At 45.6% G+C, this 18,224-nt stretch overlaps 1 protein-coding gene across 5 annotated transcripts in view; it reads left to right on the top strand.

The window, feature by feature from the left end:
* Positions 1 to 18,224, top strand: part of Ikzf1 (IKAROS family zinc finger 1) — a 91,131-nt gene that overhangs the window by 8,824 nt on the left and 64,083 nt on the right. For all 5 annotated transcript variants that reach the window (XM_041669951.1, XM_041669952.1, XM_041669950.1 and 2 more), the window contains exons 2-3: positions 6,085 to 6,138; positions 14,601 to 14,720. In XM_041669951.1, coding sequence (XP_041525885.1) covers positions 6,099 to 6,138; positions 14,601 to 14,720 — 160 coding nt within the window. In that variant the 5' untranslated portion in view covers positions 6,085 to 6,098. The remainder of the gene's footprint in view (positions 1 to 6,084; positions 6,139 to 14,600; positions 14,721 to 18,224) is intronic.

The raw sequence follows: 18,224 nt of genomic DNA, 5'->3' as shown, positions 1-18,224 counted from the left end.
GGTGTGTGTGTGTGTGTGTGTGTTTGCGTGTGTCTACGCACATGTGTGTGAAGGTCGGAAGTCAAAATGGAGACTCTCCCTCAATCTCTCCCCCATAGTTCCAGGCCAGAGTCTGTCCCTGACTGGCACCATTGGTTGGCTGTCTAGACTCACAGACCCTTTGTCCCCACCTCCCAGCACTGGAATTACAGTTGCCAGGCAAGGCTTTCTCCCTGGGTTTTTGGGATTAAACTCAGGTCCTGACTGAGGCATCCCCTTGGCCCCTTGCTGTATTCATGACCCACTTCCTCATTTTCCTTTGACCCTTCTCCTTTTGCATATCAGTTCCTGCCCACAGAGGGAAAAATGTGAAGCCAGGGCTGCACATCTGAGTGATTTGCCCTGGAGAAAAAGGTTCACAGAGCAGACTGCGGGAGCTTCTGCAGCTTAGCTGGATGTCGGGGGGAGGGGCGTGGTGAACGCTAAATTGGATTCCTATGCTCCTGTTTAAATCTTGTTTTTCATTGTTATTTGCACCAGCAAAGCCCTGGGAAATAATCATGAAACTGTGTAGATTGGCAGCTAATTTTTGGTAAAATGAAAAGAATCAGAGATGAAATAGGAGTGCTCAGAAGTTTTTATGTTCCCCAACCTGCTTTGTCAGACTGTTCCGCAAACCTAGAAGGTCTGTGACTAGATACAAAGATTTGCATATTGCTGGCCTTTCTGGTGGAGCATTCCTTTTGAAAAACACAGCGTAATTCATGGCACGCTATGATAGATTTGCAAAAAATGTAAAATCTTCAGTATACAGGTGAAAAGACATGTCTCTCGCAAAATAATGTGTTTTATTACAGAGGTCTGTAACGTAGACATGTTTAATAGATTATAGTTTTAGACCCACCCCATTTCCCCCTACACACACACACACACACGAGAGAGAGAGAGAGAGAGAGAGAGAGAGAGAGAGAGACTTAACTACCTTCAGAGCAAGTACTGTCCAGTATTTAAGCAGCTAGTCCCAAGTATCCCTGGGGCAGCTTCACTCCTAAGAAAGAAACACACTGGGCACATGTGTGTAGCTGCATAGCCAGAATTTAATTGTGCTGCAGAAGTTCTGTTGTGAAAACGATGTCTTGGTTTCAGGCTATTGCTGAGAGCAAGTTTATTTTCTGGCCAAACATAAGGGGCGCCTTTCCTTGTCGGTCAGACATTCGGATATTGTCCCCTCTGCATCCTAGAGCAGGAATAGCAGAGGGTAGATACTGTCCCCAGATGACTATGATTTCAGAGCTCAGCTCTGCTGTTGGTTGGATAGAGCCTTGGGCTGGCTGCTCCTACTTTGTGACGCTGCTCTGGGACTCAGTCTTCTCCTCTGTAAAATGGAGATGATAGAACAGGTCTCCCTGACAAATAGGCATTGTCAGGGAGATGCTCACTGCATACTGGAATCTGAGCCAGGCTGCCCAGTAAAAGGCAAGGCAAGGCAAGGCAGGGTCTCACCGTGTCAGGAAACATAACGGTGTCCCTCTCGAACACCTCACATATAATGAGCTGCCTAAAAGGTACCTGTGCTCTTCCATTTCTGGCTATAGACCAGGTCCTCAAGGATCCTTGTGGAGTATCATTGTACAGGGAGATCGCAAGGCCGTTTCAAGACGGGGAAGGGCATTTATCTTGAAAACAAATACAAAAGTTAGTGTATGGTGTTTTTGAATCCCAGGGGGCAGGTTTCAGAGCTTGTGGAAGTACAGTGAAGGCTGATTTCCCCCGACCGACCATCCCTCCTGCCTGCAGCAGGCTTTCCGTGCCATGTGCTTAGCAGTTCTCTGGTAGCCATAATGTTAGACTAACTTGAAAAGACAAACGTTTGTGGTTTCCGGCTGGCATCTCCTTTTCCATTTTGATTTAATAAATCTAGGCTTGCTCAGCTTGAGAAAATTCTGAAGAAGACAGTGGGCTATGACATGGAGCCCCACTGGGAAAGGTGCTTGCTGCACCCCTTGGCCACTTGTGTGCTCCTGGGCTCTAGTAAGCCCTCCTCTGGGCCTTGCAGGTTAGAACGAGGCCAGCAGTAAGGAACTCCTGGCCAGCCTGCTTACCTGGAGGCAACAACTGCCCAGGGCTGTTGGATGATTTTCCTCAGGAGCCAGCCAGGTTCCAGCCTGGTGGCAGTGGCCTCTGTGTGGCAAGAGGAAAGAAAGGCTCCTGGTTTCCTAGGGAGTCTCCCACGGGCTGCAGAAGCTTCGAGTTTGTGCTTTCTGGCTGATCCCCAGTGCAATGGGGTCCATCATTGGTGGTCTGAAACCTGTGACGTATTCCCCTGTCTTCCATACCTCTTCCCTAACATCAGTGACATGTTGACTCCTTCTGTCTGTCCCTGTTTAATCAGAGAAGAGAGAGAGAGAGAGAGAGAGAGAGAGAGAGAGAGAGAGAGAGAGAGGCAGACAGAAAGGGAGAGGGACAGAGGGAAGGGAGAGGGAGACACAGAAATAGAGACAGGAGGAGAGTTGACTGAGGAAGACAGGAAATGCAGAGGTCTGGAGAGATGGTGGGTTATAAGGGAAGCTTCACTGCTCACTGTCCTAAAGGGCCAGCCTTGGGCAGCCTCTGTCATGCTGGCCTGCACTTATCTCTGCATCTGTTTCCCTTTGTGCAAGATTCAGAACTGCTTGCTCCAGAGAAACAATAAAAGCATTCATGTTTAGAAGAACTGCACAGGTGAGAGCTCATTTTATTGATACGGTGGTGTGTTCTCCATTGTGTTGGCTCTTACCTAAGACTGCTTGCCTTTCCCGTGCAAAGTGGACCACCGCAGCAGGTTTCTGTGACACGCTTGTTCCTTCTGACACCCCTGCCCAGCCCCGAAGTTGCTAACTTCTCAGATGGGTCAGGGTTCAGGAAAACGTGCCATTAGTTTGCTTGGTGGTTAATGCTTTTTAGTGAATGAAAGCTTTTTCTATTTTATTTTTTAGCTGAGTCCATAACATGACTGAGTTTGAATTCTCATTTTTGAAGTTTTTAAAGTTTTTAAGTGGATTCTTTTCTTCATGTGTGCACATTCGTGTGGAGGTTAGAGGACAGCTGTGAAGTCGGTTCTCTTCTTCCAGTGCGTGACTCCTAGGAATTGAGCTGGGGTGGGGGGGGCTAGGTGTGGCAGCATCACCTTTGTCCGCTGAGACATCTCTCCGGCCCTTTAAATCCCACCTTTCCCCGCTCCTGTGCTCTGTGTTGCTTCTACGTGGGAGAAGAGATGCTAAGTAGGTATTAATTTTGTAAGCAGCCCCTGGTGGTCAGCATAGGACCCAGGAATGGGTTAGGGTCCTTCAGGACCCTTCCAGATACCTTTGTAAGTTTTCCCTTGAAAGAAATCAAATGTATTTCCCTCTCACTCTGCCCTTAATGGATTGCATTTTTAGTCTTTCCCCCCAAAAAGGTGCAGATTTTTAGTTTTGGGAAGTTTGAGGGGTTGAGAAGTCACTCCAGCAATGACAGACAAGTCAGGCTGAGAATCCATAGGACACAGTGTAGGCAGACTCAGGCCCTTAGTTTATTGTTAAGTATCTGAAAACGTTATTGACGGTTGAACTTTACACCAAGTAAGGGACCCCGTTGGCGACTGTACTAGTCACAAGTCCAGAGAGGGTGGGGTTGAAAATAGAAGTGAGGTAGACTGTGTCACAAGTGTCCATGTGCCCTGGCTGGAAGTGGGTCTGTCATCAGGCGACCCAGCCAAGCAACCAAGGGCAGAGGCGAGCTGCTGGTATCCTGTCATGTACCATGATGGCCACACTGCTCGTGGGGTCTTGCTCCAAGTGACTTCCCTGTGTGCCTGTTCCGTAAGAGCTGCTTGCTGTGTCTGTAAGATACTGTTGAGGGGAGGGCAGGTACTCACAGCCTGATGAAACGTTTGTTTTCCTTGGAGTAGGAAGGAACTTGGGTATATTATACTGGGCTATGAGCTAGTCAATCAGGCCTTTAATATCCATTAACATATAATGGTGGTACTATGTAGTAGTTAAATAAAAATACTTCTGAAATACATTTAGTGTCTTATTTTATGAAAGGCATAGGAAACACACAGGAACAAGAGCTGAAAGTTAAAAATATTATGAGTCCTAAGTGGTAGAACTTACATGAGTTTCTTCCCCCCCCCCAAAAAAAGGAAGAAGGAAAGAAAAAAAACCTCATGAAAACTCATTCATGTCACAAGAAGTTCAAAGTTCACACTACAGACTTTTTGTGTTGAAGTCATTGAGTTCTGCTTTACCTGCCAACACTGGGGCATCCCAGAACTTTTGATGAGCTTCACAAACCAGTTCATCTGTGGCCAACAAGCCACAGGAATAAGATCTCAGCTCTCACGAGTGCAGCTCAGCCCACCACACAGGCCTCTCCTCTGAGTCCTTTATCATTGTTCAGAAGAATCGAGTCCTTTTTACCCAGAAAGGTGTGGGACTCTGGGCATAGAACTTCTGGCTGCTCTTATACTGGTTGGTGATTGCCTCTAGGGATGGCTTGTTTCCTTTCGGTGGCTGCTGAACCTTCACTGGGGGTCTGAAGCACATGTGTACTAACGGGGTTTTTGTCTCCCTGTAGTCCTGGCTGCTCTCTGAGACCTAGTGAGACCAGTGAAATGCCTTTCAGAAACAGATGGAACCCTTCTCTGCATAGAAGCCTTCCTTAGAGTTGACCATATTCTTGAAAAAATATATGTGTTCTATCCATGTATATCACAAAATGTAAAAAGAGACATCAAGTTTTAAATTGATGGATAGATATAACATCACATAAAATACATATTAGCAATATATGGCATCGGTATACATATAGATAATATATACAACACATGAATATATGCATATGCTGTGTATATCCATACCCTGCCTTCCGTATGATTCTGTGTTATATAGAGCTATTTACATATGCGCTACAGGTTTGGAAACCCACATGGTTTCCAAACGATTGACATCCCCCATCAGTTTCCTGGTCTCTGATGAAAGCAGGCCTCAGCTCATATCCACCGCGCTGAAGCAGAGAAATGGTGGTCCCCGGGTAAAAACAAAGGCACTGGGCTTAGACTCTCAAGCAGATAGCCTGAGAGCATGGTGAGCAGACTCAATGAAGTCACCACAGAATTCTGCTGGGCATGGATTTCTTATCGAGCTACTAGAAGTTGTGCACTAAGAATGTAACATCTAAGGGCACCTAAGTGCTCTGAGGTGTGGCCTCCGAGCCAAGTCCCGCCGTCCTTTCTCTCCCTTCTGTCTCTGGGTCCCTCCCTGGTGTCTGTGGTCATTTGTACTATAGTCCTGGATCATTTGCCATGGCTGCTACGGGACAGCCTCTTCCTATGGGTGTTTTCAGTTCAAACCAAGATGAGGAGCCAGCCGCAGGCCTGCAAAACAGGAGGCTTGGGCCCTCTCCTGGCTAGTTCTGTCACTTCTCCCTGTGGGAGAGAGTGCTGGTGGGATGTGAAGCTGGAGCAGAGGAGTGCGGGGGGGGGGGGGGGGGGGGGGGGGGGGGACAAGGACAGAGCGTGTGTTGCCCATCTGCCAGGCTGGAGGTGTATTCATTATTGATGGAGGTAGTGCGTTGCTGTTCAGATATGCAGCCTGCCTGGGTAAATGAGACATTCTTCAGCAAATTGCTTCGTTTTTTGATTGCTGATTGTACGCGTGTCACCAAGCTGACTCAAGGTTCATCGATGCATGCTCAGTAAATTAGAAAGAACATAACTATGGATCAGCCAAGAGAATGAATTCTGTGCCTACAATGACCCAGGGCCATTTAATTTTCTGCTTAATTTTGTTGCAGTCAGTTTGCATTTTGGGTTATTATGCAGTAGGAAATTAACAATAAATAACAAATTTGGTCCTCCTGTGCTTGTAATGATATTTTTATAAATCTTTGTAATGCTGTTTTTTAAAGGATCAAGGTCTGTGCTAGGCTGATACTCCAGCAAGTATGTAAAGAGGAAAAAAATGCATTCTTCTTGCTAGATAGCGTTGTTGTTAAATAGCACAATCTCTCTCTCTCTCTCTCTCTCTCTCTCTCTCTCTCATTTGCTTTAAACTAAATCCATTCCTCTCTTTTCTTTCACAGATAATCTGAACGCAATGGATGCTGACGAGGGTCAAGACATGTCCCAAGTTTCAGGTGAGACCTTGGGTGATAGACCTGTGTCCAAAAGCTGTGCTGGCTGTGCCTGGGGGAGCCAGAAAGGCTGTAGTAAAGGAAAATGCCCAGATGGGATGTGTGTTAGTGTTTACTTCAACTTTCGAAGCATCCCAGTTTGAGAGCCTGAGCATAAAAGCCTCCCAAGTGAAATGAGTTATGGTGTCAACTCTGACAGCAACTCGGAAAAGATTAAATAAATACTGTGCTTTGGAGAAAATGATGATGGATTCATCTATCAGACAGCTAAAATGCATGCCAAAAGGTGGCATGTAAGAGGTAAAAGATGGGAGAGGAAGACTAGGAGACAGAAGCTTGCAAAGAAAGCGCACCTACCAACCTGGCCCAGTTCAGGTTCTGAGGACTTACCAAGGGAGGAAGGAAAAAACATAGCTGTTGAGGTCTTCTCCTCTTACAAGACCTGGAAAATGGAAAGCTATGGCTGGGAGAAAGTCAAGTCAGGCCCTAGGCTGTCCAGTGGGGTAGCACTGAGCATGTGCCGTGCAGCAGATCCTGCTCTATTCCTGTATGATGAGCAGATGAAGTCCATTCCTGCCTGGCCCTGTATCAGCACACTACCTGGAAGCAGGCTTCCTGGACTTGGAGGTCTGGTTGATATTTCTGTTTCAGAGCCTCCAGGCAATTCCCCAGCCCTGGAACCCTGGCCTCTGTGCGTCACTGATCAACCTGCCATCTGTGCCTTGGCCCAGCTACCCCCCACCTCAGGTTCTGAGGAAGTGTTTATTTCTAAGTTTGCAAGTTGGTCCAAGTGGGTTCTTCTAGGGGACCTGCCCTGAATGTATGGTGTTGCATTGCTCTCCAGAGAACCTGCATGCCCTGAGTCCTGCCCCTTACTGAAGCACACTGTGGCGCTGTTATTAGTACTTAAAAACCATGGTATGTCCACAGACCTGTACCCTTAACACTTAAAATAGAGGAGGATATGAATGTACAGGTATTGAAAGAAATCTGAAATATATATATGAAAGTGGAGAAGATGCAAGTATGATTCCATGTGGAAGAAGAAAATGAGTTCCACACACGTGTGCACACATACATCCTTCATGCTTGTGTGAACAGTTACAGTGGTTCTGGAGTGTACATCTTAACCTGGACTTTCCCCCCAGAAGCTGTGGATTAAAAGAAAGATTGGCATGTGGGGAGAGGAAGAAGACATTGCTTTTATCTTGTACTTTTCAGAGTTATTTGGCTTTATTTTCTTTTATGCTTTTTAAGCAAAATGGTTAAATGAAAAAGAAATGCTGTTTAGTTTATTGCAACTTTGTATTTAGCTTCCCTATCCTCCTCTCAAAGTCCAGGAAAACTGTGTGTGCCAAACATAATTAGGGAAGAAGCATGGGTTCTACTGATGGAAGACCTCACCCACTGGGCTCACCCATTATAGCCGGATTGCCTCGAATGTCACAAAAACAGAGATGTTGAGAAACTTTAAGGGCAAGAAGAACCCTTTTGTTGGTTCTCTTCTTCTGCTTTTCTTTATGTCTTTGACCTCAGATGACTTTTACAAAATGCACTCAGCGGGAGTGAGACCTCTTGGTCCACATGGCACCTACATTCTGATGTCCTGATGTCCAAACAATGAGCTAGAGATTAAATCAACCCAAATGTCCATCGGTGGATAAAGTGTGGTGTGTGTATACAGTGGAGTACCATTTAGTTATAAAAGTTGGGATCCTGTCACCTAGGACAACATGAATAGATGGAAATGGCATTCAGTTAAGTGAAAGGGTCCAGGAACTAAAAATCAATGGCATGCACACTGTGCTTGAGTATGCTTGTATATACGCACACAGAGAAAGTGTAATTAAAAGAAAATTAAGTAAGGTAAGACCATAAGCTGCTTCCTAAAAGGTGAGCAAAGAACAAAGTGAAGAGAAGAAAACAACATTGTAGACAGAAAACCCCCAATCTTGTCAGTGTTTCACAGAACATGTGGCGAATTATTGAGGTAACATGCTCACAGCACGTTTGTAATTAACAACAACAACAAAAAGAATACACTGCAGAGGAACCAGATTACCTCCCCTAAGCCGCCACCTTCTGTATGGTCTTTAGCCCCTGTTATAGTTACCTTTTAAACTTATTTCCATGATTTATCCCATAAAAGACATGCCATTGTTTGCTCAATACCGTCCAGTGAGTAAGCAGTATGTTTATGTTTATTAGGGACGAGCTGTGTCATATTTGCACATTTCTCTTTAAAAAGAAGTTGAAAGAGAGTGATTTCTGCCAGAAGCTGGGGGGTAAGGGGCATAGGCGGAGAGAGGTGGTTCAGTAGATACGAAGCGTGGTTAGCTAGGAGGAAGAAACGCAAGTGTGCTTTTGCACAGCATGGTGGCTGCTGTTGACAACAATGTAGATACCTACAGGACAGAATTTGAATTTGCTCACTCTAATGGAGAGTCTGGCATTGTGGGATGCGCCACACACATGTAGGGATTGTTATGCCCTGCATATGTGTCCGAAATCTCAATCATCTCACTGTACCACAAAAACATGAGCAATTGTTGGGTACCAATAAGAAATTTAAAACAATAAAGACACAAATATACCTTAGCCTTGAAAACTACCTCTAACATGTTAGCTCGGAAGAATAGTCAGTACCATCATTTTTTGGTTTTGATCCCGAGGCTTACAAATGCGTTATTTTCTTGAACTTCCTTTTCATGCTGTTAAAAGTTATGCTGAATACTTAGTGCATTGTGGATTGCCCTAAAGGAGAGAACAGTTGGGGCAGGCATAACAAACAGCTTAAAAAAAAAAAAAAAGGAAACTCCTTCACTCTTCTTTTTGTTTGAAAAGATTTAGTCTGAAATTTTCTCTGTATGCCCATAGCAAAGGAACTACTCTCTCTCCAACCCTGCTGGAACCACTGGGTTCTGTTCAGCCTTGAGCATTCGAAACCATGACTAGGGCATCCATAGAATGTGTCACATTCTAAACAATGACTAGAACATCCGTACAGTGTGTCACATTTAGGAAGGATTAAACACTTCTGTAAATCTGATACTTTCCCAATTCAAACCGGGTCTCCTTCTTTGTCTGCTAAGGCTGGGAAGGCAGTGGGAAGTTGTGTGGTGGGATGCACATTTAGTTAAACGGGAGTTGATTTGATTTCTTTGTTTTGTTTTTCACATTTAGTTAAACGGGAGTTGATTTGATTTCTTTGTGCAACCCTGGACAGAACCCATGATGTTGCTTGTGCGAGGCAGGTGCTCTGCCACTGAGCTATATTCTCAGCCTGGGGGTTAACTTTCTTCATAAGACATGGAGGAATGTATTACTGAGTCATTCTCTTTTTCATAAAATGTTCAAATATCAGCAGTTTCGTAGGAGTCCCCCAAATATGTGCAATACTTAAAAAACAAACCCTGCTAAGCCCCTGTTTTCAAGCCCTTTGGATTCTTCTTTCCTGGCATTTATCCTCATTGTGGACTCTGTTCCAGCTGATGCCACCTAGGGGCTGGGGACAATCCTAGAGGTTGACAGGCCTTACAGATCATGCTCACTGACTTGAGTCCACTAATTGGAAAAGGCTCGCTGATAGGAATAGGCTCTGACCTACAGGTGTGCCCAGCCTTACCGGTCATCTACAGTGATCTCACCCAGGGACCATGCAATAAAGTTACAAAATAATCACCAAGAACCCCTCAGTGTTTTAAGCATATTTACAAATTGGGGCATCAGAGCTCTCCTTGCCTGCAGGCCTCAGACTTTGAGTTGGACACATGTGGATCTAAAGAAAGCTGCTGTTTCCTTTGGGGAACTCCTCCCTAACTTTTAGCTATTCTTCCCTTCTCTTCTACGCCAGTCTTTTCAAATTACTCGTGCATATGGCTTGGGCTTTTGTTTGCCTTCTAAAGAAAGAGACAGTCTATAGGAAAAAAACATAAAGGAGTTGAAAGGCCATCTTCACACCTATTTTTGACTGCAGCTATGGAACCCAAGCCTCCTAAACCATGCTATATCTCCTACTGCAGCCGTGACTCTGGCCAGTGATTCTCTGAGGCTCCTCTGGGTCCCATCGCCTGAACTATGTATCTCATGTTTTCTTTTTTATTGTTTTTATTGAGGTGTATATTTTTCTTTGCTCACCTCCCCTTCCCCCTCCCTTTCTATCCTCTCCCATGATCCCCACACTCCCAATTTACTCAGGAGGTCTTGTCTTTTTCTACTTCCCATGTACATTTGATCCATGTATGTCTCTCTTAGCGTCCTCATTGTTGTCTAGGTTCTTTGGGATTGTGATTTGTAGGCTGGTTTTTCTTTGCTTTATGTCTAAAAGCCACTTATGAGTGAGTACATATTATATTTGTCTGATTCTGGGTTACTTCACTCAATATGATGTTTTCTAGATCCATCCATTTGTGCATTTTGTATTATCTTAATGCTATTTGTAATGTGTTTGTTGGAACATGCACACAAGGAGAATACCCTGTAAAGATGACTAATCTGTATAAGGAAAGAAGCCTCCTGTCTATTAAATAACAATGGAAGTATCCTGCCCTGTTAATCATAGTAAATAACATTGATTGAGCACTTTGAATTACCCAATACTAGCCTAAGCATTTTCTTGTTTTCACCATATAAAAACCCATTGAAGGAGGATGTAGTTATCTCCAAATTGTAGGAAACTAAAACATGGCTGATAAGAGATTGACAAGAAGTTCCATAAGAGTATGAGCCTACTCCAGCCCTAGGCGCCAAGTGTCTCACTCTTCTCTAGAGTGGTTGTTCTGTGTTGGGAGCATCTATTTACCCAGTATTATGTTCCCTTGGGCCCCTCGGTGTATTAAAGACACAGCCTTTGGGAGAGATTCCCAGAGCTTTTCTGGGTAACTATGGTAAATTATAATCTACTTGAGAAATCATTTACTTTTAGTTTCAAATTAAGGGGACGGTTTCTTTAATTTGACCACAGAAACTTCTCAAAGACATATTTGACACAAAGGCAACAGGCAAATTAGGTATAAATTGATACATTTGTAATTTCGCCAGAAGTTTTGTTTCCCAAGTAAGTGAAATTGCACTAGCCTCTTCAGAGCTATTCCGTGACTTATTAAATGCTTGCTGTCTTGCTTTCTCCACCCCATTGCTCATGCTGCAGGGTAAAGGTGCAAGCCATAGCCTATGCTTCTGTGGTGCACGATAGGTTACTGAATGACACCATGAGCTTGACAGGTTAGCGTTCACACTCGTTGTTAACCTTATTTTCTCCACAATTCTCTGTGCTGTACCAGAATACTGAATTTTAGCCTCCAACTCTGCCTGAGGAGAGAGTTCTAAAATGGTGGCCCTCTCTCTTTCCCGCCATCTCTCCTTCCCGCCATCTCTCCTTCCTGCCATCTCTCCTTCCTGCCATCTCTCCTTCTCACCATCTCTTCTTCCCGCCATCTCTTCAGCTGCTCTATTCAGACCTGTAGCCCAGATCCCACAGTGTATCCATGATGGGGCTGTGTTGGTTTGACCTAGCACTTCCTTTTTATAAAGAAATGGCTCAAATGATGAGTGGAGCGAAAGGTAGCATGCAAAATGATTTTGCCTCTCAGGGAGGTTTCCATGAAATGGTACATTTTCCTCAGGAAGACCTTCCAGCATTAAAAGAATGCAAAGGTCCTTGGGCACAGAGCCCCCTAGAGAGACGAATGGCTCTGCAACATAATTCACACTGGGGGGCTTTTAGGCAAATCAGAGGACCTCTTAAAAACCATCAGGAGCCGAGGTGAGGCAGGGTTGAATTAATGCCACGCTCTCGGCTGCCATGTGAGCACATCTGGTTTTGTTCCTTCCAGTCTGGTGTTGTACTCCATGCCCCTAGAAACATGGGGACTGATCTGTTATTCTTCACCTCTCTGTGTGGTTTCTTCTGCTCTGAGAGTTTCTATTGATCAGTCTGGCCCACAGGTATTTTAGAGTCATGATCCCTACTGTTTTCATTACACCTCGTCCTCCACGTAGGGAAAAGATAAAGTACGGAGATAAAAGATCAGGAATGCTGTGGAGCTGGCCTTTTCGTGTAATGACCTGAGCCAGTTGTGATTCTTAAGAAACACAGCTGTTATTATGAACATCCTCCCTAAGACGTAGTTGATATTGTTCTTTCAAAGAATGGGTCAGCCACACTTTTAAAAATGGGTCACTCAGAGTGTTTTTTTTGGGTTTTGTTTTTTTGTTGTTGGGGGGGGCACACAATTCCACATGAATTGAGCTGGAAGTGTGGCATGCTTTCACTGGCTAACGCCTGATCTTTATCACACATACCCTCCCCCGAGCTCTAGTGTGATATGGCATCTCCATGGGTCCAGAAGTTACTATAGGAGAGATCGTCATAACAAAATAAGCCAAAGCAATTCCATTTCTCCTTCCCCCACTCCCACTCAGTCTTAGTAGCAGCTGCTTAATCACAAAAACCCAATGCTCCATACATTCTATGTGTATCAATGCGTGCACCAGCTTCTCAAGTTGTAGCTCCGTTGCCAGGGGCCCCACTATCAATCTGATGGAGGCTCTTTTCTATAGTTATTTCTCTTTTATTTGAGGTCATAATGTAATTACATCATTTCCCTCTTCCCTTTCCTCTTTGGAGGTTCTTCATTGGCCTTTCAGAAGGTATAGGTCATTGTTCATCTGACTCCTCCCTCCCCACTGCATTGTGTCTATATTATAAAGAAGATCTGCTGAGGATCTTGTGTGTGGTCAGTATCTTTGAACCCCTCCCTAAAGTCCTCAAACTTTGAAAACCTTTATTCTGGGCCATGGTTCTCTATGAAAGTAAGAGTTGTCAAACGCTTCGTATGCCTTCTGCACCCTCCCGGATGCATCTTTCCTCTCTTGATGTGAAGATGAGAGCCAAGGCCACACATCCAGCCACTGTTCCTTTAAAGGTCATTTATTTAGGGTGATGGAGACAACACCGACCAATGAACACAGACTCTAGCACAACACTTTCGGTCAGTCTCTCGGGCCTTTTGCTTTTCTTTGGGAAATTATTATAATCTTACCCCGTGTTTAACTATTTATCTTGTATCAGCTATCCAAATATACCCAATAATGCTCTTTCTGAAAATATGCCAGTTGCTCTCATCACAGCTAACCTGGGATATTACATTGTGATGTCTCTTTCTTAGACATTGTAATGCTATCCCCCAAAGCGTGTCCTTGGTGCCTTTACAGATTCTATTTTAAAGATTCCAGTAATGCTTGTCTCGTGTACTGAGACGTTTACTGCTCTCCCCCATCTCCTAAAATGTTGGTGCAATTCTTGTGAGTTGATCCAGTCTTCACACCGTGTCTCGTCATGTTCTCAGAAATTTTTAATGATTGTCGTGGTTTTTTGCATGTGCTCCCAAAAGTCTGGGTTAGTGTCTATGTGGAGGTCATTCTGCCTCTTGGGCCAAGTTGCCAACTCATCAGGCACACAGCTGGCATGTTGGTACTACCTTCGGTCTCTTAAGCAAGACTGTCTTTTGTAGTAGCTACTGTAGATCAGTGAACATAGGCTTAGGGCCTCACCAGCCGCGTCTCCTGTGTCATTTGTGTCTATTAACGCCTTTAAACAGCTCTGGAAAGGTGAAGCTTTTTAATGACAGCTTCACTGTATTGTTCTCATACCTAAAAGAGCTAGAGGAACTTCATTTTAATCCAGCCAAAGATTCCTGGGGAGAAGGGAGTCAGTGGGATTAAGAGGGGGATGTGAGGGTAACAGGGGGCAAAAATGACCAAATGTTATATATAGGTGTAAGGGATTGTCAAATAATAGCAAAGAAGAAAGAAAGAAAGGGAAGGAGGGAGGGAGGAAACCTTACTTCATGAAGTGTAACAAACTTTTGTCTCTGTGTGGACTGTGAGTTTGTCAAGCAAATGCAGAGCCTCAGAGATACAGGTGCCATTGGCCCAGCAGTAACCCTTCCAAAGTGTACACAATGGTGCCTTTAAGGATAGGATGCTCAGCTCAGTGTTGTTTAAAAGTATAAAAAAAATAAAATAAAATAAATATAGAGTCAAAAGCAGGGAAAAAATGGAACCCTTCATGTGCCCATTACAAATACGATTGTAGAAATAGCTCTGTAACACCTAAATGTATCAAGAGTATCTAAAAGCTGATTTCCTTTGGAAAAATGACATCACCACATCCGCCCTGTAATGTATCAATGTTTATGTAGTAACTTAGTCCCAGGAATAGCCAAGGCTACAGGTATTGTTTGCCTTGTGTAAACCTTTGCTCTCTGGTGTTTGTGTATTGCTTGGCAGTGATATTCATTCCTAGAAAGAGAAATACGTGTTGGTCCTAACAGGGAAGCAGCAATTCAGAGCAGGTGCCCCTCCATGCTACCCTCTCATGCCATCGAGGAAGCCCAGCGCTAAGGTTTTCCCAGCAGCTGATGGTGCCCGCCGGAAACTCAATCTCTGATTTGTGTCTACAGGGAAGGAGAGCCCCCCAGTCAGTGACACTCCCGATGAAGGGGATGAACCCATGCCTGTCCCCGAAGACCTCTCCACCACCTCTGGATCACAGCAGAACTCCAAGAGTGAGCGAGGCATGGGTAAGTGGGTCACCGTGGTGTCCTTCAGGCTGTGACACACTCGCAGTTAGGAAATGGCTGCCGTGTAGGGTAAGGTAGGTGTGGTCAGTCCCGCTTGCCCTCTGAGCTCACTCATTTTTCAGGGTTTCCTAAAGTAGGAACTTGGGCAAACTGTTTTAATTGATGCGTTTATTTTAAGGTGTTTTTCTGCTTATTGCAAGTGGTCTTGGTGTTACCACGTGCTGAACTACTAGCATGGGTACCTTTTGAAACACATTTACATAAATTTAAAGGTCAGTTTAAATCAAGGGATTCAGCTAGAGCTGGAACATAGAGATCTCCTTTGTTTAGTCCCAGAAGCACCCTGTGTGATAGGGGTTTGTTTTCCAAGGTAACCCAGGCATAGACAGATGTTCACAACCTGCCTGTGGTTCTCATCACAAAGCAAGAGGCTCGTTCTGGGAAACAGAAGGCATTGTCCTTTGACCACGCGACACAGAGAGCGTCCCGGCTAGAGTCCGGCTGCTGACTTGGTTCTCACGGAGAAAGAGGTGGGCTTGCCCTGCAATCCCACAGCTGCCGTGGAGCCTCTGCAGAATCATCATGCTGCAGGCATGCTTTAGGGAACTGAAAACAAGGCCGGTTCCTGGAGAGCAGGAAGACGTGTCCTTCACTTTTCATAGATGAATGGGTCGCGAGTGCCAGCAAAAGTCAGTAGGCACCTTATCCCTGTGACCATGCCGTGTGAGTGGGGACTAACCGTGGCTGACTCCGTGACAGACTGTGTCCCTTGCATCCCGAGTAAAGCACTCAATCCCAGGTACTCTCGGTGTGGGAATTCCTTTAGACTTGTCATTTCCAGAGTCTCCTCTCCCTGACCGTCCCCATGCACGATTTTCAGTTCAGTTTCCTCCCAGGGTGGAGTTTAGAAAACAGTCTTTTCAAACTTGAGAAAATAAAAGGCCCCGGTAAACCTTTTCGCCTGACTTGACAGTAGCCGTTGTCTTGGCCCTGGAGACAGGGCTGGCCATTTGAAGTGGGCCCCACAAATAAAGGGAGCAAAGGTTCTCATGGGCACCTAGAGGCCAAAGAGTCACTTGCCAGGAAAACTGAGAAAAAGCCCAGAGGACAGATAGGATGTGGGAAAGGGGTGAGAGGATCTGCCCTACAAACACCCCCAGCCACATTACATGGTGGCCAGCTGGTCCTCTGTGACTCTTGAAGGAACGCCAACTGTTCCACATGTAAGCTGCAGGCTGTGGGTTTCATAGCTTGCAGACTATCACATTCAATAGAATGGTGTGAAGATAACATGTAGGGGAATTCACAGATTGAAGGAAATAAAGTTGAAGCAGTACTTCACCACACTCTCCCATGGTATGGCTCATGAGAACCAAGGAGTCAGAAATGCCAGGAGACCAGGAGGCTGAAGAGTCTGAGGTGGGAGCAGAGGGCAGCAGGAGGAAGCAAGAGTCGCCATGGAGATAGGGAGTCAGTAAGAGGGATGTGGTCATGCGGGAGGGCCAGTCCCAGAAAGGACACATTCCAGATTCCTGGTCCCTGGTTGTGACTCTCAGGGCAGAGCTTCTCATCTTCCCCAAGCCTCGGTTTCCTCATGTGAGCAACAGTAACTACCACATGCCCCAGGATGGCTTTGTGGGGCAGATGAAAAAAAAAAAGCAGAAGACAGAATGGCAGACAAAAAGTAAAAGGTAGGGAAAGCATATATTGTGTATCCCAGGATTTACAGCCCTGGAGAAAGGGGCTCAGTGTAGCTTCAGGAGTGAGAGAGGGACAGGCAACAGGTCATCAAGAAGAGACAATGGATTTATTCATTAAAAACCAATTCGTACATCAGGTAGTGGTGGTACACGCCTTTAATCCCAGTGCTTGGAGGCAGAACCAGGTGAACCTCTGAGTTTGAGGCCAGCTTGGTTGACAAAGTGAGTTCCAGGACAGCCAGGGCTACACAGAGAAACCCTGTCTGGAGAGAGGGGGACGAAGCCATAAAATAAGCAAACTGATATCATCCAGGAAAGAGAGAAATGTGTTATAATAGAACAGTGCCAAAGGGGAGACTGACTTCAAATCAGGGTGTGAGCCATCAGAGTGGACAGTTTAGGGAGGCATGGTCAGAGCTGACCAGCAGTGAGGGTGGAGGAGATTGGGTCACTCAATGGGAGAGAGGCAGGCCTGCTGTTGACAGCTGTGACCCATCCCAGAAGTGTCTCCAGCACCAGACAAGAGCAGACCAAGTAAGAAAATCAGCAGTGGGAAACACTAGAACCCAACCCCCAGCTGGTTAGTGGGTCATTCCCAGGACTTGAAAGTTAGGGTTTCACACATTGCTGATTTGTCTAATGATGCTGACAGGCCACCCTAGATCTATGTATCAATACTGCTACAGTGACAGTCAGATGCAGAGCAAGACACGCACCAGTACTGGCCCTCCATTTTCTTCAAAGTCTGAATGAGAAGAAACAAAAGATTTGAAGGGCAGCTTGAAGAATTTAAGTCAGACCCAAAGGAGAACGTTCCGGCAAGCAGGGATTTAGTCATCAGAATGGTCTACTTAACGACACTGCGGCTTGTTCTTTCTGAAGTGGTCTCTTTAAAATTGAGAGAACTCTCAGCTCTCTGAAGTGGTTGTGTCTGAAACCATTTGAAGCTGAGGAAGCACCCATTGACCTCTTCAGGCAGCCCTGAGTTTACCAAGTCTTGCTTGTTTGCTGCAGGGAGTGCAGAACCCATTGCACTGACACAGAACTCCAGGGCCTCGTGAAGGCCTTCCTATGGGACGATGTCCAAGCTGGGGTCTAGACAGAGCTGGGCGACTTGGAAAAGAAAATAGCAGCTCCACACTCCCCTCCTTTGCTCAGTTCTACTTCTTTCTGGGGAGTTTTCTCCTGGCTTGGGTTTGCTCTTACCCCTTGTGACCTAGAAGGGACCAGAGCTGCACCGCCCTTCCTACCCGACAAGCTGAGGCCTGTGGGCCAACACTGAGAATCCAGGGCAACACTCCATGATGAATGCAACCACAACAGGGAAGTCCGAGCAGAGAGAGAAGAGACCTGGAGCGTAGGGAGGGGGATTCCAGGCTAACAGCACAGACACACGCCATGAGAAGGCCAGGCAAGGGCGGGGCTTAGCATAGAGTCCAGGGGAAAAGCCACCAGAGGCATAGGCCTGCCCAAGGCTGGACTAGGTGTTCCCAAATCACCCTGAGTGGTGGCTTCAGGGGCTGCTTGGCCCCTGACATTGGGACAGCCTTGTACAGAACCCATACAGAAGGAATGGGAGGAACACTGCGAGGGTGTGTGTATTCTAGGCTGTGTAACTCTACATTTCCCTTTGAGCTCATCTCAGTCTGATCTTCATCTGCAGGCTCTGAGAGAGGCTGGCGCCGCACAGCCTCTAAAGAGTGCTTGCTTGTGCCAGAGTCTGGCTCTCCTTAGCTTAAATGGAAGTGGGGAGAAGGTACGAAGTAAAATCTGCATTTTCCGTTCCTCTAGGAATATAACAGAG

The sequence above is a fragment of the Microtus oregoni genome, unplaced genomic scaffold (assembly GCF_018167655.1).
Source record: "Microtus oregoni isolate MIOR12 unplaced genomic scaffold, Mior012 000019F_ref0000042, whole genome shotgun sequence".
In the NCBI taxonomy this organism is placed as follows: Eukaryota; Metazoa; Chordata; class Mammalia; order Rodentia; family Cricetidae; genus Microtus; species Microtus oregoni.
This window is presented reverse-complemented; position numbering and strand designations above follow the sequence as displayed.